This window comes from Tinamus guttatus, unplaced genomic scaffold, assembly GCF_059628265.1.
Source record: "Tinamus guttatus ecotype Peru unplaced genomic scaffold, ASM5962826v1 Tinamus_guttatus_pri_ptg000030l, whole genome shotgun sequence".
Lineage (NCBI taxonomy): Eukaryota > Metazoa > Chordata > Aves > Tinamiformes > Tinamidae > Tinamus > Tinamus guttatus.
The window spans coordinates 1,545,276-1,571,499 of NW_028288564.1; the positions used below are offsets into that span (position 1 = coordinate 1,545,276).

General features: G+C 37.2%; 1 protein-coding gene across 1 annotated transcript in view; it reads left to right on the plus strand.

Moving 5' to 3' along the window:
• The first annotated feature begins 1,688 nt into the window (after positions 1 to 1,688).
• LOC148596123 (opsin-3-like) overlaps positions 1,689 to 26,224 on the plus strand; it is a 47,217-nt gene continuing 22,681 nt past the window's right edge. The window contains exons 1-2 of the mRNA XM_088529964.1: positions 1,689 to 2,025; positions 18,094 to 18,419. Of these exons, the coding sequence (XP_088386090.1) occupies positions 1,689 to 2,025; positions 18,094 to 18,419 (663 nt within the window). The remainder of the gene's footprint in view (positions 2,026 to 18,093; positions 18,420 to 26,224) is intronic.

The following is a 26,224-nucleotide window of genomic DNA, read 5'->3' on the forward strand; positions in this document are numbered from 1 at the left end:
AAAAGGAAGTTTTATTTTTTTTTAGTACAGCAAACTGTGGGTATTATGCACTGAAAAATGGAAAATGTTCTATATATATCTACCTCAATTTTTATAAATAAGTCTGTGCAGTATTTGTCTGCAACTGTGATGAAGACCGGGTAAATAGCTAAAAATCTAAGCACTTTGCTCTTGCTTCACAAAATACGTAAGCATTGCTTTCATTGCATATGGATATCCAAATTCATGTCTGTGATAGGAGAGATATGTGAAGCTTTAGGAGCTTGGCTGTTTTATAAATAATGAAGGAGAACATCTGTCCACTGGCAACTACGAGAGAATTGACACGAGCATCATGGCTCTGCCAACTTTTATAAGCTTATGGAAGTTTCAGTAGCTGCGCTTGAAATTATTCTCCCTGGGTGAAGAGGACCTGGTCCTCCTCCTAAATTCAGAGTTATTTTAATTGTCCCCTAACCAAGGCTAAACCTTCATTAGGTGTGGGTCAAATAAAGGTAGAAAAGCTTCCTCTGAAGCTATTGCAACAATTCTATTTATCATGCTTTTTCTCACTTGAGAAACTTTACTAAAAAGGTGAAAATATCCTTGTCCAGAATAAACTGCAATCCAGGAAAAAAATATTTAGAATATCCAAAGAACCTTTGACTTTCTGTTAAAATTCAGAGAAAGTTAAGAAGATGAGAAATATGCAATGACGCTGGTGAAGGGGCTGGAGCACAGACCTTATGAGGAGCAGCTGAGGTAGCTGGGGTTATTTTGCCTGGAGAAGAGGAGGCTCAGGGGAGACCTTGTTCTCTACAACTATCAGAAAGGAGGTTGTAGTGAAGGGGGACGACGCCGATGCGCCGCCGATTCGGCCGCCGCCGACCTCTTCTCTAGAATAACTACTGACAGGACAAGAGGAAATGGTCTCAAGTTGTGTCAGGGGAGGTTCAGGTTAGATATTAGGAAGAATTTCTACACAAAAAGAGTGGTGAAGCATTGGAGCAGGCTGCATAGGGAAGTTATGGAGTCACTGTCCCTGGCGGCGTTCAAGAAACATATAGAGGAGGCACTTAGGGACATGGTTTAGCAGGCATGGTGTTGAAGGGCTTACAGTTAGACTTGATGATCTTGAAGTTCTTCTCCAGACATAATGATTCTATGAAATAGTTGTTAAAATTCAGTGAAGGAGTAACTAATTAAATAAGTAGTTTGGTTTTAATATGGAAAGAATTGTTTTGTTTTTAGCAAGTGTTTTTTTCTCTTTTGTCAGAAAGACTCCTATTGCCAGAAGAAATACCGGGTGATGCTGGAGCTAGCTGGATGCTGATTGCTAGTAGCTCTTAATTTGCCCTGAAGGAAGAGACCATGTTCAAGCACCTTTTCAAGGCATCTTCCATCTAAAGCCTCTGAAAACATCATCTAATGTAATACTGGACTTAGATAGCAAAGCAGAATTTGAGCTGATTCTTCTGCTTGATTTTGCTGCCTTGGAGATCTGTGAAGACAGACAATGCCATAATACATTCCTGTGTTGCAATTCAGTATTTCACCTCTGTGAAAGAACTATCTCAGATGTATGAACACTACAAGGATCGTGAGCTGATTTGAATTGTAATGGGGAGATGTCCATGTGAAAGTTCTAGAAGACTTCAGAGTAGGACATCAGACTTCTCTGCCTTTTTTTATTTGTGTCAAAGTCAGAAATGAATCAGACTTGGACATACAACCTGAGTTTTGGTGCACCTACAGACCCTGTTGAGCCAAAGACTGGACTCTCACGAAATGGGCACACAGTAGTAGCTATATTTCTAGGGTTTATCTTGTTTTTTGGTTTCTTGAATAACTTGACTGTTCTCATCCTCTTCTGCAAGTTTAAAACCCTTCGGAATCCAGTCAACATGCTCCTCCTGAACATCAGTATCAGTGACATGTTAGTGTGCATCTCAGGCACTACCTTTAGTTTTGCATCAAACATCCAGGGCAAATGGATCGGAGGGGAACATGGCTGCAGGTGGTATGGCTTTGTCAACTCCTGCTTTGGTAAGTCTTCACTGACATTTCTCTTACATTATTCTTTTTAATACTATGTGCTTGAATTCGAGCAGATAGATGACTATTGCTCTGTGGTAAATAGAAGGGTGGTTTGCTTGTCTGTAACACCATAAGGTTAGAGACACTCTGCATTAGGAGTGGAATTCCAAGAGGACCAATGTGGGCCCCCACATCATAAACAATTTTTATCCTGGTGCTTGCACATGTTTGCAGCTCTGTCAAATACATCACTGCAGTGGAACCTGTACATGCCACCGAGTTGGGGAAATTGATGGATTTGCTACTTTCACTACCATTACCCACCAGTTAGCCACAGTTTGACAGTCTTAGGGTTGTAAATTTAAATAAACATGAGAAAGGACATGTGTGCAGGACATATTTCCCCGGCTGAACTCTGAGTAAACATTGAAAACAGGCTGAAGCAGGACTGTTAAATATATAATGAACTGATTAAGCATTAGACTATAATTTAGGGAAAAATAAATTATTTAGTAACACACTCCCATAGAAAACATATATACACAAAGTGATATCCTATCCTAAGATTAAGTTTGTGATCTCACATGTAGTTTCTCCAATGACCTATTAAAGCACTTCAAATATCTAGAGAGATCAAAACTTTCAGAAACATTTCAGCCTTTCTCCAGAGAGTATGGATTTTTACATAAATGTAGACTTCCCAAACATGTAGGACAGGCAGAGTTTCAGCTTGGATGAGTTTTGGAGTTCATTTTCAGAATTACTGCTTTTTACCATATCAGTTTTAAATATTCAGTAGATTAATTTTCATGGAAAAGATGAACCTTTCCCACAGAACTCAGCACTAGATTCTAATGCTGGAAAGCATCAAGGTACTTCACTAACAAGGATATTTTTGTGACTGTTGAACTCTTAGCTCATATTTTTATGTGCCTACTTATGGTATGTTTTCTCTGCTTCAGCCTTCATGGCAACTAAAACACCTGTCTGTTTGCTGGAGAAGTTGATTCCAATATTTCATTTTTAAAAATGTACAGAATTCGGTAGCATCATTATGCAAGAGGGCACAGACATGTCTCTAACAAGTGTAACCTGTGCCCTGGAGCCATAGCGTCCAGATCATCATCCTGCCTTTGTCCTACATCCAGGGAAGTACTACATCCTGAAAACTGTTTGAACTGAGCTGCATCTTAATGTGCTTCACCAAACCAAAGTCCTGTCTAAATGAGGATGTCAAAGCTAATCTTTATGGAAATGCCATCATATCCAGCTATGCAGGTAGATGATCTTTTACATCACATTAAAACAGTTATTGATCTGATTCCTGGTAAACCTCCTGTGAACACACTGAAAGAAAAACAGAACTGCTCATGGTTTTATTTTGAATCTGAGCGGCAACATTTCTTTGTGCCATTTAATGAATAATTTTCTTCTTAGTATTTTGCCTTGATATTTATATTCTTTGGCCTAGACTCACAGCCGTAAACAATGGCACTTTAAATTTAGAGTACAATGGCACTTTAAATTTAGAGTACAGATATCTAGTGTAATGGAAGATCATTGCTTATAAGATGCAGCTAAAATTCCAGAAATTACTATCTTTATTTTATTTTAATCTGTGAAACTAGATGTTTGTCAAGCAGCAGAGCTGTAATGCTTGTCTTAGTCCTCCAAAAAACTTGAGTTTCCTGAGCCTTGGGACAGCAAATACTCACTAGCCAGTGTGAAACCACAGGTGTAGGTCCTTGACTGGCCATGCAGCATGAATAGTTCATTTCACAAGTGGGCTCAGGATGTGATTTAAAGTAACATTTCTCTAAATAGTGCTGATAGCAAGCACAACTAACCAGGGATTTTTAAGAAAACTTATTTCTGCTTTGGACCTCAGAAGTGTTCTCTCTTTGAAGTGCTTAAACTCTGCGTTGGCTGAAGTTAACATTACCTATGCAAGTTGTCCTTGGTGGTTGTTCTATATCAGAAATATATTGCTGTCTTAAACAGGAGAGATCGAACTAGAAGGACTATGTTAAAGGTGTCTCCAGTCACTTTATCTAGAAAAGGAGGAATATCGCTCTTACCTAGAGTGCTCTACTTATTTTGATGTAATGTTAAAGTTGATACTTTGTCTTGGATTTTTTTTCCACTTGGGGTGTCTGATATTCTTCTAGATCAGTATAGTAAATTGAAAAAAAATAAGGACTTCTTGAGAAGACATAGCTAATATGTAATCTGAATTCTCCTTTAACATACTCTTTCTCTATGAGACTAAAGTTAGACTGCTGTTCTTTTATTTAAATAATTAGTTCAATGAGGTAACTGTATTATTTAATATGCTTGAGGGTGCCGCATTCACGTGGAAATACGAACTGCTGAGCCTCTTGGAGTCAGATATGGGAATCATCTGACTAAAACCAGATACTTTCCAATCCTCCAGGCTTCTTTTATAATCAATAATTAAAAAAAAAAAAAAAACAAATAGGCACTGCCAGCAGGCAAATTGTTTGACGTGTTTTAGATGTTCTGTTTAGAGTGAGATGAGTTGTGTCCTAGAAGTGCCTCTTTATCTCCAGTGTCTATGGAAAGGAATGAAGGATGATAGGCTCAGGGGTAGATATCTGCTCTGTACCTCCTCAAAGGCATGAGGTGACTCTCAAAACCAGGGCACTCATTGCTCCTTTTTGCTTCCTTTCCTTTCCACATTTTTCCTTATCATCCCCTTTCCACTTGAGTATCAGGTTGCTGTCTTTGTTTTAAGTCTTTGTCCCTAGAAGAAGGGACAGAAACCTAGAAGTAATCAAGAAGGAAATCAACAGTAATTTTTTCTTTTTCTTGTGCTTTCCTGGCTGTCCCCATGATGCCAAACTGTTGCTCTATACAATGTATGATGCCCATGCCGAAAGACACTTTCTGTGAGATGCAGAGAGGATACAAATCTCATTCCAGATTTGAATTGTCCTCCCTGAGGTTAAATTGCTAGGCATTATAACGACATGTTGCACAGTGCTAGGATTAAGGAAATACACAAATGCAAGGAAATACGCAAATAATACAACCTTACATACAGACCTGGAAGGGACTTAAGGGCAACAGCTCGTAGATTTCTTGCAAAATTATCCTGACAATGAACTAAGTACTAAAGATCATGACTATAAGATTACTTGAGATGGCAAAGCAGAGTTACTGGCAGAGTTAAGCTTAATCAGTTGCATTTGCAGACCCTCTTCCATAATTCTAGGTCATGTCATTAACCTGGATAATGCTCTGTCTGATGTAGGTTTTCTAACATTGCTTTAGGAAAAAGTAGAAATCAGCTGGATCCTTAGTCAAGCCACATACGGGTGAAGAAATACGCTATTAAAATGTAGCAGCTTCTCTGGGTACTCAGTGGGTAGAAGTAAATAACTGGGCCCTCGTGAGTAAGCAGTATTCAGTCAGAGAAAGTACATCACAGCATGCTGGACTTTTCTTGTGAAAGGCTATTAGGTTGTATGCTATTGAGCTATGTGTGTGTGTATATATATATATATGTAGTAACTTCTGCTAACTCTTCAGACTGTATCTGTGGTGTTAGACCTAAATAAAATACTTTTTTTTTTTTATAAAAGTTCTAATTTTTCCTTGTAGTCCCTCTAATCTACCAGAGTGAAGATATTGTCTCTGACTTTTTAAATCCAAGCTATATACCTACCGTCTTTTTCTTAACTGAATGCATTCATTTTCTCTGTCCATTCTTTTTAGAAAGCATTTAAGCTGAATGCTGTGTCTTCCAGTCTAGTAAGCAAATGAATACTTACAGGCTCTTCAGTGATAAAAAAGATTGTCATAATTCCAGATAATGACACAGTAATAGATAATAACTAGCAATTTACTTTCTTCCTTTTTTTTTTTTTTTTTTTTTTTTAACTGTGGCCAGTACTTTATACTTAATCACCAGGATTTTTTGGTTAGTTTGTTTGTCTATTGAGATGAGAAAATCATTTGTGGTACTTTGATAATGGTGCGTGTGGTTATGGAAAAATAAGAATCTTTGAAAGATGGAGCTACTGTGCTTAGATTAACATTTTTCTAAGTAGCATCCGTAACTGAGAAGCTGTTTTTGAAGCTGGAAATTGAGTAAATGACGTGTAAGTTAATAACTGAAGCCTCTATTGATTCATAAACCACTTACTGTTTCTCTAAATTTCACAGTCAATATGATTTACTACCTGTGTAGTGCAAATGACTCCTAGTACAGGAAGGTTTCTTCAGTCGTGTGTTTGTTTGCTTGGAATACTAAGTGCAAATGATCTCTGTCTGCTGTAATTTTTTCCCCTAATGGATACAGGCAGGATGAGCTTTTGTTATTGGCAGGCTGTGAATGCAAGTGAGCATCACACCAGGGAGCTGCTTCATTACCCTGACCTCCTACTGTTATTTTTCTATGAAGCGTCCCTGTTTTTTGACTATGAGGGGAGAGACCATCCCTCCCAGGGCTGCATAGGGCTGGTGACTGAGCTGGAGCTTGTCTGATACCAATGGCAGGGATCAGCTGCTAGAGCAGTTTCTCTGATATTGCCTCCCTGCCTGTCATGGGTCATTTTCTGGGAGTACCACAAGGTCTATCTCCACACCCTTTGCCAGGCATCTGAGGAGCAGTGATTTATTTTGGGTCTCATCTGTCAAAGATGCTTTCTTATGGCAATAGTCAAGGGTACTTGGCATGTCACAGGGTGAAGCCTTACATTCACAGGTGCCACTGACCTCCCCAATTTGGTTCTTTGTGCTCCAGGTAGCAACCCGTGCAGTCAAGGTCATCCGGTAAGCTATTAAAATGGTTGTTTTATTGCACTGCCAAACTTCAAGGGTTTCCACTGGAGGTTTTCATGCCTGCCATCAGCCTCAGGCACAATTGTGGTGGAAAATTTCAGCAAACAATGCTGCTTAAAACATGTCAAAATTACTTTGTTTTGTCTTCTAGTCATAGTTTCCTATTTACACTCACATTTCCAGGCCATATGTTAGCAACACAATCTCACCCTCTGACAATATACAAGCCTTTACTATTTTAATGAAAGCGAAACAGGTGGAAGGCAGAAAGCTCGTGGTTCACTAGGCTACCTTGTAAGTCTTCCCACAGTCAGCAGTGTTTCATTAGAGATATTCACTAGGTGCTGATCCTCTATTTATTAGTTTCATGAATTCAATCTATGGTAGAAATAATAGATAACTGTCGAAGGCAAAAAGGAATCAAAGTGACCAAGCTTCAAAGGAGTCAATAGATAAAAAGTCTTTTAATCTGAATCTTATGAAGAGTTTCATCTAGTTTTGTAACCATCAAAATCTACGTAGGACCACATGGTTAACAGTAAAGGAAAGAAAAGGGGAAAAAAATTATTGTGCAAGTTTTTCATAACAATCAGTTCAATGATCTCTAAAAATCAACTACAACACAAAACTTTGCTTAAAGTAGGACTCCATTTTTTTTTAATCTTTAAAACAAAAAGATCCACTAAAAACATCCCTATATGTTTCAGTTTCATTCCTAAATTTCTAAAGCATAATTGTTTTCCAGATTTACACTTTGTGGATAACTTCTGTTCTGGACTCGAGCCATTCATGAAGTTAGCAGGGAACTTTCTTACACTGACACATTTAAACACTCTAGTAAAATGACGTGAGCTGTTGGTGAGCTGCACAGCAGGCAAAGTGAAGTCGGCCACTGGAGAGCCGGGATCTTGTCTCGGGATTGGGAGCAGTGCCTCCCACTCCTCCTTCAGAGGCAGCGGAGCAACCTGGAGAAGGCTCTTCAGCACCCACGTGGCAGAGCTGGTGCCTTGGTTCAGCAGTGTTTCACTACAAATAGTTAAAGGGTAGAAAGTGCTGTAGGAGAGATGACAAGTTACCAAATCTGGCTCTTAATGAAAAGAGACATGAAATACCTATATGATACTCAGGGATGTTTTATGCATATATGCTATAGATTGGGTGCCATGCATATATCAGCTCTCCTCTATACAAGTCTTTGCCTTCATTCAATTGCCTGGATAAGAAACTGCCTTTATTTATTTATTTATCTATCTATCTATCTATCTATCTATCTATTTATTTATTTATTTATTTTTATGGGCTGTTAAAATCTCAAAGAAGGAGCAGGTGGCAGCACATGAGGGTTATGGTCCAGCAATAGCTGTGTGAAGATGTTGAGGATTGTTTTACTGTGTGCATTTCTTAAAACTGAAGGCCCGTGTCTATTTAATGTCTATATGAGAGACAGAGACTGCATCAGAGGAATAGAATGAAAGGCTGTCAGATAATTATGCCAGTCAGGATCTAAACATGCTTTTTTGTGATGCGTGTAAAGCAGGTTACGAGGCAAGACAGAGCCATAGCTTAGTATTCTTTGTGATTAGAGCAAAATGTAGGCATACTGCCACCTGATTTGCTCCATTTAGCTCTTTTTCTCTATTAGTTAGAGCATCATGGGATGTTCAACAGTTAATTTGAAGAGGAAAACAAGTAGGAGCTTTATAACTGTTCATAAATTTTGTGGAGTTGAAAGCATACAGGCCTTTTGGAAAGAATTATTAATAATAGATATAAGCAAGCAATCATCTTTACTATTCTGTAGTTGCAGCTTATCTTTTAAATAAATAATAATTATAATATAAATTAATGTTAATAAATAAATGGAAATAAATAAAAAATCCACACTAAATATTTGCCATTCAAAGTTATGTTACACAGTTAAGCCCTTAAAATGCTAAGCTTGAAAGTTATGATAACCTTCAGCATACAGTGATATTTTTCCAATATGCAGTTCAGCAGCCTGTGATATGATGTAGGGACTTGTGCTTGAAGTAGTATTGTTAAGTCCAGTAGTCTTCCTCTATTTCCCAAATTTTAGTCTTACAGCTCTTCAGAGCCCTGAAACACTTTGGCATTCGCTGTATAATGTGTCAAGCAGTTCTACAGATTAAGTGTATACTATGGAAAAAAGCAACTTCCCTTGTTTGTTTGTTTTGAGTCTGCCACCTGATGATGTCATTTGATAACCCAGTTCTTTTATTACGAGAAATAGCAAATAATCAGCCTCCATCCATCTTTTTCACGTTTTCTATTCTTTTCTAATAATCCCTGATGTTTGCTTTTCTCACTGCTACTGAGCATTGCTGCTTAGTAGAAATGTTTTTCATAGCATTATCAGTCATAACTCTCTTTCCAGGGGGATCAGTCAGTCAGAAACAACCAGTGTGTGTTTAAAGCTAGGACTGTTTTTTTCCACATATAGCAGTTTACATCAGTACTAAATTTCATCCGCTCAGTGACTCAGTTTTGTGAGGTTGTTCTGCAACACTTTGCAGTGAGCTTTTGTTAATTTAGAGTACTATATCATTTATAGGTATGTTGAATACCATAGGGCGTAGGACAGATCCACAGGGAACTTTGCTGGGCTTTTGCACTCTCCATGGAAAACCTAATTATTTTCTCCTGATCTTTATTTAGTGCCTCTATTCACTTATTTATCCATGTAAGGATCTTCTCTCTTATTACAAGGCATCTTACTTTGCTTAGGAGTCTTTGGAGCAAGATCTAGTCAAAGCTTTTTGCAATTTCAGGTAAGCTTTATTGCATGTGTCACTTCTGCCTGTGTATTCCCTGGAATTGTCCAGAACCTGGCAGATTAGTGAGGCACAATTTTCCTCTGTGGAAGCCATGCTGGATTTTCCCCAGCATGTCATACATCCTTATATGTCCTCTATTGTATTCTATATTGTAATTTTTACTGACTGGTCTAGTATTGCAGTTGACTCATTGGATGGATGAAGTGGGCTGAAAAGGACTTCCATCTTCCTCAGTTACAAACCATTTCTTAATGATAACAGTGAATTTACTCTTTTATGGACCTTCTGTGTGCTAAGGAATGGAGAACCGTTTCTCTTTGCAAATCATTTAGCCAGCACTTGAATTTTGGAGAACAGTGGGAACTGTGTTCCCCTGCCTCACCCTTTCTTCCCACTTCTATAGAATTTAAGGTTGTTGGTTTGTAAAACTGGTCAAGAAACTCTTGACTCAAGAGCAGTAGAAAAGGTGCTACGTGTATTTTGAGACTATGTTCACATTAGCACATGTGCAACTAGATGTTATAGTTTTATACAAAACAAATCTGACTACTAAAGCTTATGACAAAAGTTCAACTTGGGAGAGTCAAATCATATCTGTAACATATATCTGTAGAGTGTTCCATATAAAGGAATAGTAACCAATGAAAATGTAGATTTTTAGAATTCTTTTGGAATTTACAGATTATAGATCTATAGACTTTAGTAATAAGAATGAGCTGGGGAATTCAGTAGAAAAGCAAAAGCTCGCACAGAGGAAACTAACTAGGTGTGATCTGGTGGAAACCTGGCTCCTCAGCCAAGCGATGCTAATACATTGTAAATTCACCTCTTGATCTGCTGCTAAGAGAATGATTTGTTATCATGCCGGCTGCATGTGGGCAAACCCTGAAGTTACCTGCTGCATGTCCAGGGGCTGTTCCCCCGTTTGGAAAGCAGACTAGCAGTGCTGGCAGGAGCCCTTGCAAAACCCCTTGGGCATGGAGCTGCCTTGGACGCAGCCGAGCCATCCTGAAGGCATCCTCCAGCCAAGCCAGCACCGCACATCCCTCCCTCTTTCCCCATGCACACCAGTCCCCGCAAGTCTTCTCCTGTGATGTTGTTGTACGGGAGCTCCACCTAGTGCTGACATTATTTCTCATTCTGATTCCCAACAGTAGCTGGATAAATAAATACAATGATAAAGTGGTGGCAGATGTAGGAGGTTTAATTTGCACATGGTAGCCCTGCATTCCAGAGCACAAGGGGATCCTGCATAACATATGGAAAGTGAGATTGAAACTAATATTGCTTTTTTTGCACGGTGCTGATGTCATTCCGATCCAAAAAGGAACTATTTTCTGTATGTCATTAGTAACAGTTATTTATGTGTTAAATGATGGGTAACGTAGATGATTAATAACATAGCACAAAAGCATGGTAATAGCCAGCGATGAATGTTAAATCACAAGACACAGCTAAGACTCCCTCTTTATGCAAAGTACACTTTAAGAAAAAAAAAAAAAAAAAAAAAAAAAAAAAAAAAAACAGAAGGGATGAGTTGGGGGAAGAGATTAAAAAGATGATTTTCTATTATTTCCATAAAAGTAATACATACTGTCTGTACTGAAGATATTAAACAAACACAGTAAAATAGGTATGTCATGAAAAGGAGGACATAGAGAGATGATTGATGAGAAAGGAACAGGACAGATTTATTGTACAGGACCAATAATGTTTGCTGTCAGATTTGTACCAGCAGGCTTGTAACAGTGATTTATTAGCAATTGCTTTCAGAGAAGTCAGAGTTAAACTGATTTTCCCATTAGAATCAAGTGGAAAATGTTTTCTTTAGAGAAAAGAATTATTTCCTACTTTAATGGACTCACAACTGCAAGTTATACAGGCAAAAGAACAATAAATAATTATAGGCATTAAATAAATAACTATTGGTTTATTTACTTATACTTAGAATGAATTATTGATATTTGGAGTAACCTATACTTCAGAAGCCTGGACTGCAGGAATTTAAAAGCTTCTCTAACTGCTGATATGTAACAAATAACTGCTGGAAAGATTTTCTCTATTTTAAATAAATAAGAGGGCTTTTAATGTTTTAAAAATCTCAGATTTACTCATCTGATACTATTTTCCACTAGCCTAACAGCTGTGAAAATTAAAGCCGTGTTCTATTATTTTAGGCGAATATGCTTCATTCTCTGCTGCCAATCCCAGATTTGTCAGATTGATCATTAACACTTGGGGCAACTCCAGCCTTCTAGTAAAAGAATACTTGTAAACTGCAAAACTTCACTGGAAATTCCATATGAAATAGGTTTGTCTTGATCACTGGAGTTAAAAGCCTCAGAACTAGAAAACAGAACAGCTGAACAGATTTCTTTTTTTTTTTTTCTTAAAAAAAAAAAAACAAGTTTTGTTCCCTCTTCCCCTGTCATGCTGTGCCTCAGTAGCTTCTGACTTTTGCCAACATGCTCATTTATGGCAGAGAGCTCAGCTACCGGATAAGCAAATGTTACCCTCTATTCTGCGCAGTGAGCCAGCTTTTGAAAAATACTACTTTTTTAACTGTAATATATTCTTACACTTTCACCTGTGAGAAAGTCTCTGATGGCAGCAACTACTGTGGTGGTGCAAATTTGTGTGGAAGAAAAGTTTTAATCTTTAGGATAAGCAGAGTCCAGTAGTTCTGCTTATTAGTATTAACATAACTGGTACATAAAAGCAGAGTAGAACAGATTGCGCCCTTTGCACAAGGCAGAAGTTTTATTTAAAAGCTGATAGAACAGATTGCTCCCTTTGCACATTTGCAAAGTCTCTTATTTCATAGCAGGTGTTAGGTCAGGTATTTTGTCCAAGAGTTGATAAAATTTCACCTGAAGAGTAAGCTGCCACTAAAAAGAGCTTGTTGCTTTTTCTCCACTTACTGCCTCCCAAACCTATCTAATAAGCACAGGAGACCTACAAACTTCCATGAGAGTGATAATAGGATGTGAGAGGCTTCTAAGGAGACATAGAAGCACAAATATTTTGGAAAGGTCACATTTCTTCTTTTAAACTGTTTATTTTTTTTCTTTTTTTTTTTCTTTTTATGAGTGTTTTATTTTTATAGCAAGTTAACAGAAAGATTCTCATTAAATTCAGGAAAGATATTTCACTTTAAAAAAAGCACTGAGTCACTCATCAAACTAGTTTTATGTAACAGAAAAAAAATGTAATACCACTTGGTAGAACTTGGACTGAACTAAAAACTTTAAAATGGAGGTAGTAGAAGTCTTTTGTTGTTCTATTGTTAGTGCCCTTGTGGTACCATTCTTACCACTGTGAATCTATGTTTACTTATAAGTGTTTGGACAAACCCAGGGAAAGATTTCAGCCAGAAGAAACCACATAAGATACCTCTGTACCTTGCAATGTTCCCACCTTCAGGCATACTTTGCCACAAGGACCTTTCCTCCTTTTACTTACTTATTTCTTCATCTCATAGTGTGAGAGAGCATCTTACCATGTTCTCCAGCTGATGGAGCAGTACTCTCAGTAGTTGAAACCAGAGGCACTGAGGGAGCATGGCCATATTAGTGTAAGTAGCAAACAGTATGTAGTTTTATCATCACCATTATTATTGGAAAATTTTGAACGTGACATTCTAAGCCGAGACCAGACACATGAATGTCCTTGCAATACTCTTTCTTGATTGTATATTTTCCTGGTTTTGCTATTCTGCATCACATGGTGACCTCATTTGGAAAGGAGGGATGGCAGGAGTGGCTTTCCATGGGTCTCAGACTGCCAGCTGCTGCTCCAAGCTGTTGCCTCTTCTTCTTTTTCCTGTGCGTGTATTCTCCTTCCCAGGATATTGTGGAAAAGGTGCTTCATGATAAAATATATGCACATATGCATATATGTATGGGCCCTCATAAATATATGAAGACTCTCCACTCTCTTTTCTTTCAGAAGCACAGTGTAAGATATACCTTCTGTCACGCAGCCTTCATCATCCAGGAGCCCAATTGCAGTGTGGGATAATGACCAGGGAACTCCAGGAGGCCAAACGTACATAAGTTAGTAGTCAAAACACTTGCCTGGTGCAGGTAGAATCTCTAGAATTCTTAATTTTTCATAACCCTCAGGCCACTGGCAACCTGCCTCCTGTTTCCAATAACTGCATCACAGGAGCAGCGTGAAACACCAAAAAGTAATATGAAAACATAATATTCTTAATTGGTGCTCAAGGGAACAAAGCTCAGCAATTCGTTGTGCCCTTCATGTAATGCAATGCTCCCTGTGCTGTCCTTTCATGAAGAAATGTAAAGAGGTTTTTTTTATTATTAAAAAAAAAAAGTAAATAGTAGATAATGTCTCAGATGGCAATCCAATAAATGGATGTCTGTCCTGGTTTATGACTTGAAATTGAATTTCTTGCAATTTACTTACTGCAATTCATTGCTTTCTAGAAGAGTCTGATGCCTCAGACTCAGCTCGTCTCTAAGTCGCTTATTTCAATGGCTAAATTTTAAAGAACTATTTTTTCCTCTAATGCAATTTGCAAAGGGTTTTTATGTCATCTCTCAGTGCTGTTTATAGAAAAGCTGGCTTCGTTCCTGTTTATGATTTAAATGCTGGGGGAGAAAATTAAGTTTCTCGGTGTCTTTGACTTCTGTCCTGATATGTCCTGATATGAGTTCAAGTCCTTGAATATTTCTTGGAGAAGATTAAACTTATATATAGAATTCCTTAAATAAATTTTGTTGCAATTTTATAGAACATTACTCATTTGAAATTCATGCATGCAGTCTATCCAGTAGTAAATGTTACTATAAAATAAGAATTAAACGCTAAGGCTAAAGCATTGTAATTATCTTTAAAGTTATAAGTTATATAGTTTTTTTTGTTTTTAAAATTTCAAGATCTTTTAAAATTTGTTTTCTGGCTATTAAGGCTATGGAATCTTGGTCATCAACCCCTACTCTGAAGTATTTAATTGCCTTTTTTTTTTTTTTTTGTCCACTCTTCCCCCATTGAAGCCGAGATTCAAACAAATTCACTTGGCTGCAACAGATATGGTGTGGAACAGAACACGGGATAACTGGGATTTCTATCAATGGCTACACACATAAGACATTAAGAAAATTCTGAAATGCAAAGAAGAATAAGGAGCTTTATGCTACTTTATCTAAATAGGATTACAAGATGGCTTCACAGTCCAGAGTTCCACTGGCTTCCTGAGAAACTACTGAAATGTGTTCGTTTCGCATCTGAAACTTTTCAGGACAAAAATAAATATGTAAATAAAGGCATGGAAACCTGTCCTCAAGACAGGCTAGAAACCCTCTCAGTTGCACTGATGAAACAGAAGAGTTGGTTTAGGCATGTGGTGCTTTTGCTTTTCATGCATTCTCACCAACAATGGCCTCCTGCCCACTCTTCCCTCACCTAAGCAGGGAATAAGCTTGCAGGAAAACTTGGTGCTGTAGGAATGCAGCCCCTGCATGGGCATTGGCAGTGTAGTCCAGGGAGGTGCTGCAGCAACATCTGGTCTTCACTCCTGGCATTCAGCAGTGAGCTTCTCTCTACTCCTGACAGCTCATTCAGCATCTGTTATCTATCTATCTATCTATCTATCTATCTATCTATCTATCTATCTATCTATTATATATCTATAATATATATATATTACTTCAACCCAGTTTCAAACTACATGCTGTATATCAAAACTTATTTTTGCCTTTTTATGAAATTATGTACATTCAGTCCAACAAATTACACCTGTGTATTTGCTATCATTCACCATAGTGGTAGCTTCCCAAGGTTCAGCTCTTGGACTTGTAAAGTAATCAGGTTGGATAAATTATTTTTTCTTAAATTGAAAGACTGAGGATATTTTTAGCAAATAGAAATTGTGGAGAGTTTTCAGGGCTCATAATCTGCTGCAGTATTGGGATAGGATTATATCTTGACATGTATCTTATGTTAGTTTTGTCCAGATTTGCCTTCTATGTCAAAATGAAAGGTCCTTCTTTAACACAGTTGGCTGGAGCTGCAGTGTTGGGGTGAAGAGGCTCATGTCACATCTAGTAACTTTGTGTGTGCACTGCACAGGGTCACTTTAAATAGATGGAGAGATGGGTGGCCATAGCCTCTGTTGTCTCTGTTAGGTGCTTTTATTACTTTCAACCATTTCGCTTGAATGAATTTCACTGTAGGAAAAGGCTACTTGGTTTTATTTTTCTTCTATTTTCAGTTCTTAATTTCACCCTATTCTGCCTCCAGAACACCTGTTTCATGCTTTTGAAGTAGTTTTCCTGAAGGCTATCATATCCTGGTTTAATACATTCTGCATAAAAATCATGGTGTTCTTTTAGTGTCTTCTATGGTCTGCCCCTTTAGTGCTTTCCTCTTTTCCGCTTGTTTTGAAATGCACTAGAAGTCAATGTAGCCTCATATTAATTTCACTGCTGTTAACAAATTCAAATATAGTATAAGCCTTAAGTCTTACTGTGACAAAAATGATAAATGTTGAAAGGGGGTGAGGGGGAGAGGGTGCAAGGGAAACCTCCTGTTGTTTGGGATTCCATATATTCCTGTCCATATATTCCAGAGAATAATATAATATGTGTCATATCAGTGGAACTCAGTGATAAAAGGTGAGTGAAGATGAAATGGCTCTTGCCAAGATAGGTAATTAAGAGTCTGCAGTCATCTTTTGTGCAGAGAAGAAAAATATTTGCTATAATTTAAAGGAAAATGCATGAGGTTTTTGTGTTTTTGTCTGATTGCTGATACTTTATTATTTCTTGACTGACAATGTCATGCTCCTAATTAAATAACTGATTCTTAATTCAAAGAAAGAAGTTTTCTTTGGCTCAAAGCAAGGAATCCTGTATTCCTGGCCTGTAATTACCTCCAGATCCACTGCTCTAAAGGCATTTATCATAAATAGAAGCAGGAAAATAAGCTAAATATTCTTTTCCCTGTTAGCTAGTAGACAAAAATGGGATGAAATGTAAAAGAATACTGTAAATCAAGACAAAATAAATCATGAGAAGCTGCTGGGTAATAGCGCAGCTGTAGGTACAAGAGGTAGAGTGAGAGCCAGCATCCATGCAGGAAGCAGGATCCTGAGCCAGGAAAGTCTGAGCACCCTGAGTAGATTTCCTAGGCTCACCAGGAAATGGGTGCCTGAATTTCAGAGGAAGGAGAAATGAGATTCTGTCCTGGTGAAGGATCTCCCACTGCTTACAGACTATGTATGGTGTGGGGAGAGTGTTTTGACAACATGGACCAGCGCTGTCTTCTGGTGAGTCTTTGACTTATTACCACTGCACATGTGGGAGGGAACTCCAGGAAAAACTAGTAGTTTCTCCCCAAATTGGGGGAAATAAATTACAGCTGTGGATTTCCTTATAGATTGGCTATTTTTTTTTTCAGATTTTCAGGAAGTAGGTGTTATTCACTCAGAGAATTTGTTAGTGTATGCCTCATAGTATTGCAAACTTTCCTTACAGTAACAAAAGGATCAAGAAGAAATTTTCCTGAAAAGAGCAAAGAAGTCTGGATTGATTCAGGTTTGGCATCTTGAAGGACCAAAAGCAGGGGTCCAGACCCCATTTGGAAAAGATGATCTTGTAACATGTAATTTCTTGTAACAAGTACCTTCTGTAGTAAGTCCCACGAACTAGTATCCAGTGTTCTGTGGCCAATGGCTAGCGGAAGGAGAGAAAAAAATGGAAAGTAGCTGTAAAACACTGATTCATGACTAGGAGTGAGTCAAGAAAAAATAGAAAGATTTGTGAAGGAAGTGGGATCCTTGAACCTTGGAGAAGAGAGTTGAGCCCAGATTTTTAGATCTGCTGGAGGATACAGGTGGTTTCCAGTGCCTTGGCGTCAATGCTAAATCAATACTTGCCAGATTATATGATGTATATCTAAATAAAATTGTGACTTGCCGTATTAAACTCATGCAAAGAATTGGTGGCTCTGGCTGTGATCAGAACTGAAGATACATCTGGATGATGAAGCAGCAATGCAAGAAAAAACTTCCTCCATTTTTGGACTTTTAATCTTGAAAATATAGGGTTTTACATGTCTGAAAGTTAATGCAATATTGGAAAAGGCTCATGGAACTCAAAACCTGAATTTTTCTTAGTAAGGAAACCTTTCAACAATTTATTAGTTCATGTGGAGAGGAAGGATTTCCCTTATGTAATTCTAAAACAGGTAACTTTGAAAACCTGCCTAGAAGAGTAGTAACTCTTAAGTATGAAAGTCTTCCAGCAAGCTGTATGTGATTTAAACAAAAATTGATGTGCTGGACAGAGCAAGACAGTCCAGCATGGATTTAAAAGTAGAGAATATCACAAATAGCTTTCATTGCTGCTTCAGATAAGGTAATAAACAGAAAAGGGTCTAGTTTCTCAGATTTTGAAAGCATTGCCAGCTAAAACAGTGAAAGTAAGCGTTCACACTGCTTTGTTGGTTGCAGGAATTGTGTCCCTGATCTCCTTGGCTGTCCTATCCTACGAGCGATACAGCACTCTCACCCTGTGCAACAAGCGCAGCGCTGACTATCGGAAAGCCTTGCTGGCGGTTGGCGGTTCGTGGATTTACTCCCTGCTCTGGACTGTGCCACCTCTGATCGGATGGAGCAGTTATGGGATAGAGGGTGCGGGGACCAGTTGTTCAGTACACTGGTCCTCTGAGTCGTCCAAGTCCACATCCTACATCATCTGCCTCTTCATATTCTGCTTGGTTGTTCCTGTGGTGGTGATGGTGTACTGCTATGGTCGGCTCCTCTATGCTGTTAAGCAGGTAAGTCACTGCACGTTACTGATGGTGCAGGCTGAGCTGAGACATCTGCTGATCATCTCCATTACCTAGTTATGCATTACTGCAATTCTGTCACAGTCTGCAGAGACAGCCCAGGGATCTGTTTCTCCTGGTACTTCTAGGCCAAATTTGAAAGTTTCCTTAAATTGTTTAAAATAATGCTAAGGTACTCATCTAACTGGTTTAAGGTATACTGCAGATATTCCAAAATTAATGTTCAAAAAGACCCTGCCAAGGGATACAGGACTGTGAAGTTTTAGTGCTCTCGAGACAGTAATGAAATGGCTTAGTGATAAATAATGATGAGGTGCGCTCTAAAATAGAGGTGTTCTCTATAAAGCGATTCTTTAAAATGTTCAGACAAATTAACTAAGGTGCTAAATGAGGAAAAATTAAAAAAAAAAAAGGGAAAGCAGTAAATCCCAGAGTAGAGGCTCTTAATCAGATTTAAAGTGGTGTAGTTCACTTCTGATTAGTCATAAAGACTTAAGGTCAAGCCTTTTCTATAATTTGTCAAAACTTTCTGAACACTCAAAGCCCAAGTGGGAAATCTTTTCCTGGTGGAGTGCTGGGCAGGCCAATAAAATGCCTTTGATGAATCATACATTAATACTTATTTTAATGCTGTGAAATAGTAATATGGAAAAAAATTCCCTTGGAAAAATTTTAAACAGCTTTTCTGAAATTTAACTTTATGAAACTTATCTCACAAATCTGCCTAATAGCTTTCAAGTAGGTGTGGCAAAAATACTGAACAAACAAAGTATTAGTGAAAAGATATAAGCAATCTATCAATCTATAGACATTTTATATTTAGACATGAGGATGTCTCTGACTTGGGGTGACTAGATTTATTGATTAATCGGGCAAATATGTTTAAAAAGAAAAGTGGGGTGAGGGAGGAGAAGTAGTAGCCTTCTTCACAGTCCTCTCTCTTCAATGCTTTCCGGAGTGAGAAAGAGATCCTTGGGACACTGAGGTTAGGGATCCCCAAGAAATATTGCAAATGGGGGGAGTGAAAAAGAATCAAACTTGGATCTTGCATGAGCTGTTGCAAGATCAGGCCTTAGGGAGATGAGATTTATTAAATATAAAGGAACTCCAACAAGGATCATATTGTATCTCTTCTAAGGTTGTTAAAATGCAAGGCCATAACAAGAGCCTGAACATTGATGAAGTCTTGAAAAGCTGAACCTTTAATTTTTGTAAAAAACGTTTAAGATTTTCAGGTTGTTACCAGATTTCCATAAGTTTTATTTCATCCATAGGAATCTTAATAAGAAAACTCAGCATCATATGACAAATCTGAAATCTTGCATTTCCTAAATTTTCTGTGGTATCTATGTAAATTTCCAAAGATTATATTGTTATATAATTGAATACATTTTTTCTTCAGTTTTGGGTCCTCCAACTACACTGTAATAAACAGGGTAGATGATTGTGAAATGCTAAAACAGATTGTATTTCACACCAGAAGAAAAGAACAATGGGCAGGTAACAATAGAGTAGTTCTTGCAAACTTGCAGAGTTTAGGTAGAGTAATACAAAAAAAAATAGAGGTTACCGTGTAAATTGTTATGTTGTTACTACTGATTAACAAATCATCAGCTTGCAACACGACTATTTACTTGTCTCATAGATTAAAAAGAGTCTTTCTGTGGTATACTCTGTAGTATATTAGAAGAAATGTGAGAATATTGCAGACCTAATAAGCACATTATCCAGTCTTCAGCTGCTATGTAAATTTTCTAAAATATCTTGCAAACGTATGAAATGCATATATAGGAGATTGTATGTTACTGTACTATAGCATTAATAGTTTGTATCTTGAGATCCAGAGTGCAGGAGTTATGCCATTAATAGTAGTGCAATGTAAATTAATTGAGGTAGAAGAAATGTCTTAATAAGTTTGGGATAGTTAATGCAAGAATTGGCATGCTGCCTGCATTTTCTCTTTGCAGGGACTGTAATTATAGGTCTGCTTTTTTCTCTCTCTCTCTCTTTCTCTTTTTTTCTTTCCCCTCTAAATTTAGTCAGGCATTGTAGCATTCTGTCACTCTAGGTATTACTAGATTTTACAAAATCACCGACAATCCATGTAGTGGTAAAAGGCACATGGATTTCAGTAATGCAGACTCTTTAATAATTTTTTAAAAGAAATTTCAATGAAATTGCAAGTCTGTAGCACCTGTATGAATGTAGCACCCTGTATGAATGAGGCTAACAGCAAATAGTTTTAGAGTTCTTAACATTTATCAAGTCTGAAGACCCTTAGGAGTTGCTCAAATATTTTCTTTTAAGATATGTGTGTGTGTGTGTTTTTTTTTTCTCCCTGAGAGAGACTTTATTTGGACCAGCTGAGTCTGGTTCTGTGGAGGGCCTTTACTACCATCCCTGTGCAATGTACTCAAAGGAGTCAAGCACAGCCAAGCCTGAAAGGTTGGGCTGCAGGAAAAAGTGATAGCCCTGGAAACTGCTGCAGTGGATGAGCTCTGGGCAGTAAGAGCATTTTGGAGATACTAAGCAAAGTAATGTTGAAAATGGGGTGGCGGGCGGGGGGGAACCCTATAATTTCAGAAGATTTAAGGGATCTTGGCATTGTGACAGATTTTAAGGCATACAGAAATGCCAAATTTTTATTAGATTTGTTTTTTCCCCGTCGAGTCCATATTTTCACTCGTGTTAACTAGGCCTGTTACTCAAATGCTGCAGATGTTGAAAATCAGTTTCTTCTTTAAGTTCTTTTATAGATGCAGTGGATACCTCACTTTGTACTTCACAAAATTTTATTCACATATATTCTGTTCACATGCATTTTCAAGAGGAAACAGAAGAAATTGAGAATAGCTTATTTTCTGATATTATATTCATATATATATTTTTAATTTTTGGCTTGTGATAGTTCCCTATGAATCCACCAGTATTTTCCTCTGGAAAAATGTTATGTTTAAAATCAATGTCAGTTGTTTACAGCTTGAAAAGTGGGCTCCCATATGTACAACTACAGAGATTAGCATTGTGATCACGACAGCATAGAGGGTGGAATAAGATTAAAATTCCTCACTGGATTTTACGAACTCATACAAACCTAATGAAAATTAGTAAAACATTAGAAAGAGATCTCTTCATTCTGCATTTATGTCCTGCTTTCATACAAAAATTCTGCCCAGCACATTGTTCCAAACTTTACAAGTTGATTTTGCAGAAAGTGTTATTGTGGTTCTTCTCATTGAAAATCTTCATCAAAGTTCAAAAGCTCCTTGTGGAACATAACTAGGACATTGAAAACAGCAAGAGGGAATGTGAACAGAGTATGAATACTTAAAACAAAAATCGTAGTGTAATCACGCTGCACATTTGAGTATGCAATTCTTGTGTAGTGCAACAGCCTGTGCTGAAGTAGGCAAAGAGACGTGGTGACACTGATTCCTTTTAGAGCTGAAAGAAACAAGGCCTTCTACTGCAATTTTCAATTTGGTTTTATCTTATTTTCAAAAACCAAGGCTCTAATTTACTTTTGAAGCACATTAGATCTTTTTGTCCCTTTTCACTGAGAAGCTGTAACCTCTAGTAAAGACAGAGTTCTAGAGCAGATGGACTCGTGATCTCACCTAGTATGCTACTTTTGTGTTTTTTCTTCTTTTTCATTTCCCTTGTAATAACAAGGAAAAAATAGATATGAAAAACAGCTACTGCGTTCCCTCACTTGAATGAGAAACTAGCCTTAACAGTATGCCTAGTCCTTCATTCTATGATAGAAGTTTTAAGACTTAATTCCTTAAAAAGTGCTAATTTAACCAGTGACCAAAAGAACAGTTCAGATTCTCCCAGTACAGCAACTTTTTTGTTTCTTCTGTAAAGACCCACTTGACTTATAACTTCCAAGTATCTTAGAAGAGCAAGATCCTCTTTTATATCCCATCCCCAAACCTTTTGTAATATTGTTATGTTGTAATGGAACAGGGAAGGTCAGGTTATACTCCACAAATTTGCCATGTCCTACATTTCTTACTCCTCTTCCAGACACTAAATTGCTAAATTTATTGGGGCAGGGCGAAGGTACTTCCATCTCTTATTTGATTAAGGAATAAAGCCCAATAATGAAATTGCAGCTTAATTCTAAACATTGAAAAATCCTTTTGAATTCTGTGGATGAGGTTTCAACATTGTTGTATTCTTTTAAAGCATTCAGTATACCTAACAGTAGTGGTTGAAATCTACTATGCTCCTGAAGAATGTAACAGAGAAAAAAGAAAGAAGAAATGTAGACTTTTATTACTTCTGATTAAAAAGAAAACAGGATTAAGGAACAGGATTAAACATAAAACAGGATTAAGAAATTCTGTTTTATGTCTGTATCATTTGGAATAGTTAAAAATACCTGTAAAAGAAATTATTGCATCATTACTCTTCAAGCAGTCAAGGAAGGATTATAAAGCAGAAAGATCACTCCTGCAAATGTTTCCTGTTCTCAAGCTCATTTGGAAATCATTTGGAAATTGTTTTTTTTATGAAGACAATGCATTAGGTTGGAATACTCAGTGATTTAAAAGGAAAATAAATTATCTTCAGATAATGGAAGGAATATAATGGAAAAGTAACAATTGTTTCATCATTCCTTCATATGCTTCATTTGTATGTTTATAGAGAAAATGTATTTTCTGAAACTTTATCATAATAGTGGTGCTGTAGTGATGACTTGTCTTGAGAAAACTAATATGACAGTTATACACCATTAATTCTCTTTTCTAAAAGCTCTAAGTAAAAACATCCTCATAGTCATAGGCCTATGACTATGACTATAGAAGCAAAGCTAGAAATCTTTTCTGTTATTTAATTTAAAAGGAAGTCCTAAGAAATCCAATTCAGGTAATGATGATGTAGTGGTCACTTGGTTCCTATAAATCACCTTTTTCAATTGTTATTGCGCACTTTTAGGGTCTAATTTAATTTTGAGTCAAATACGTTAGACCCTAACTGTGTCTATGCTCAGGTATCTATATTAATTAGATAGCTACATATGCTTCTTTTTGCCTGTATTTTCGTAATTGTTACTTCTTTACTTTGGGTCCTCCTGTATGCATTCTCTCCAAGCTTCTGACAGTATAGAGGAAGAATGATAAATAATTTGCCTTTCCTTTTGAAAATTTGTTGTAAAGATATCACAATTAGCAAGCCAGAAGAGATTCAATTTTCATTGAAAATGGATGGATATTTTCTGTCACGTCATCAAGAGGCTATGGAATATTAACTGAAATACACCTCCTGTACAGCTGAGACAGCTGGAATAAATCTCACCATAGACAATGAAAGGGGTCGGCCGGATTTTTAAATACAATAAAGTAACCATCTGTTTCATAGCCAGCATGTTCAAGAAAATTATCAAAATCAGAATTTCTGAAATTCTTGCACAGCCATCAGCTTGCACATAGCAGTCAATATTCAACATTTCCTTGCTGAGAGGTTACTCGAGCTCTGCAAAATTCTGCATTGTAAGCCACTGCATAGCTTAAACACAAAGCTGGTAACGGGCCACTTCTTGCTTCTGTGCTGACAGCACTTACAACTTGCCTCTTTTGTCAGGTTTGGGATTTGTATTACTAAGAATGAGCTTTAAATTCTGAGCACAATTGAAATAAAATTCTCTCTGAATGTCTCAATCATTTCTCAAGTGGAAAAGCAAAGCATCTGACATGACTTTTTTACTCTTTTTTTTGTTGTTGTTCCAAAAAAGAGGAACACTGTAATTCATTAAGCTACATGAAGTATGTATCAATATTCAATTCTTTACAGATCAGGTTATTCTCAAGTCTGCTTGGCTTCTACCACGATGAAGCTTCTCAAAGGCATGAGGTGAGGTCACATCTTGGACCAACTATTTTGAAAACTATTATGGAAAAAAGCAATGGAAAATCTTAGAATAAAAAAAAGGGAAGAGGAGACAAAAATAATGCCACTTCTCCTAGAGAGATTTAGTATTATTGTGCTGTGTTTAGAATCATGTCACAATCTGTAATTGATCTTAGAGAAATGTAAACTTCTTGGCTTCTTTTCTTCTAAAAAAATACTCTGATAGCTTCCACAACCACTTTTCACAGGCCCTGAGTTCCCATTGCTTCCTTCATTTCTTTTATTCTGACAACATTTTTTACATACCCAGTTCTCTTCCATAATTCCATATATAATATATAATATAATATATAATAGAATTCCATAATAATTTTCTTTTGGCAATTGTACATGTTCTGCATACACACAGGTTTTTAAATGCTGTGGAAAGATGATATTACTCTATCAACTATTCTCACTCTACAGAAGTAAAGCAGCTAATATTGAGAAATTCAAGACACTTCAGACATTTATGTAGTTTAAATTTTTTGTTTCCTGTCCCTCTGTAGTCAATAGAATAAGACATGAACCTCTAAGGAATTATTATTTAATCTCAAAATAGACAACTTTTGTCAAAAGTATGTAACAGGAATACCACAACTGTATTACAGCTGTTATCTCCTTTGAGCTTGAGAAGTGGGTACAATATATCAATAACTTCTTTAACTTGCATTTCAGCACTAAAATTTGAGGTGCATTTATTCACTCTGCTGAAGTCTGTTTTCACTTAGGTGACTAAGCTGTGACCTTAGGCAGGGTATCTGGCAACAAACTTTGAGCAAAACAAATTATCCTGCAGGTAGCACTGTTGAGATGTTTCCTTGGGAGAGACACTTTCGAGAGCCTAGATGCAAGTAGATGTAGAATGACTTCTTTCAGCCGTTTTCTCCAGGTTATCTCTGTGTTATTTGTAACCTCAGATAGGATTTGGCCACAGACCTTTGCAGTAACTATTACCATTCATGGATACCTTATGTTTGCCCTCCTTCCAGTGCCTGAGAAATCCTGAAACTTCAGGTTCAGAGTGCCAGAGGGAAGGAACTGCCAGGCTTTTACTATCTATCTCAGTCAATAACATAAAAATATTAACCTATGTAAAGTTATGATATGGATCATATCATTTACCACAATCAAGATAAGATAAAAATGTCATTTGTAGCTACTCTGCACTCAAGCTATTTCATCTACAAAAAAGGGTTAGAAAGAGCAGGTCATTTCTAGCAGGTCATTTCTAGCTGGCAAGTCTGGTATTTTCTGACTTATGCCAATTAACTAAAACCATCTGTGATAGATACCCATTTTGACAAACCTTCCACTTCAGTCTAATACTTTATTTGGTGATAATATTCACTAAAAAGAAATATAAGAAACAGTAGGTGATATAAAACATTAGAATATAAGTAGTAGTAAATTGGAAGGTTTACATATTTTCCATGAAATTTCCACTGCATTTATTGTCAGTGGAAACAATCTCTGCCATAATATGAATATAAAGGAGTAAAATGAGGATAGATACAGCAATTTGGTGACACAAGCTTATGTCGTCCTACCACTACATGCTTGAATATGTTAACATTTATGTGAGGTGGGCAGGATGGCTGCTCAAATTGTAGAGTAGAAACATGGAATTTTTGGCACTGGTGTAAACTCTGTACACAGGATTACACATGCAAATCACTTCATTTTCAATGTTGACATGTTTCTGCATGATCAGGAAACATACTAGGGTTATGAACAAATACATAGTATTTGGGCCTGAGACTCCTCAGGACCTTTCGTAGTATCTCTCTGGTTTTCAAATATGGTAGCTAATATTTTCCTTCTTTCCCCCAACTGAAAGTGCCTGGAATAACATGAGGTTTACCCTCCAGGTCACTAAAGTAGTGAACTTTTATAGC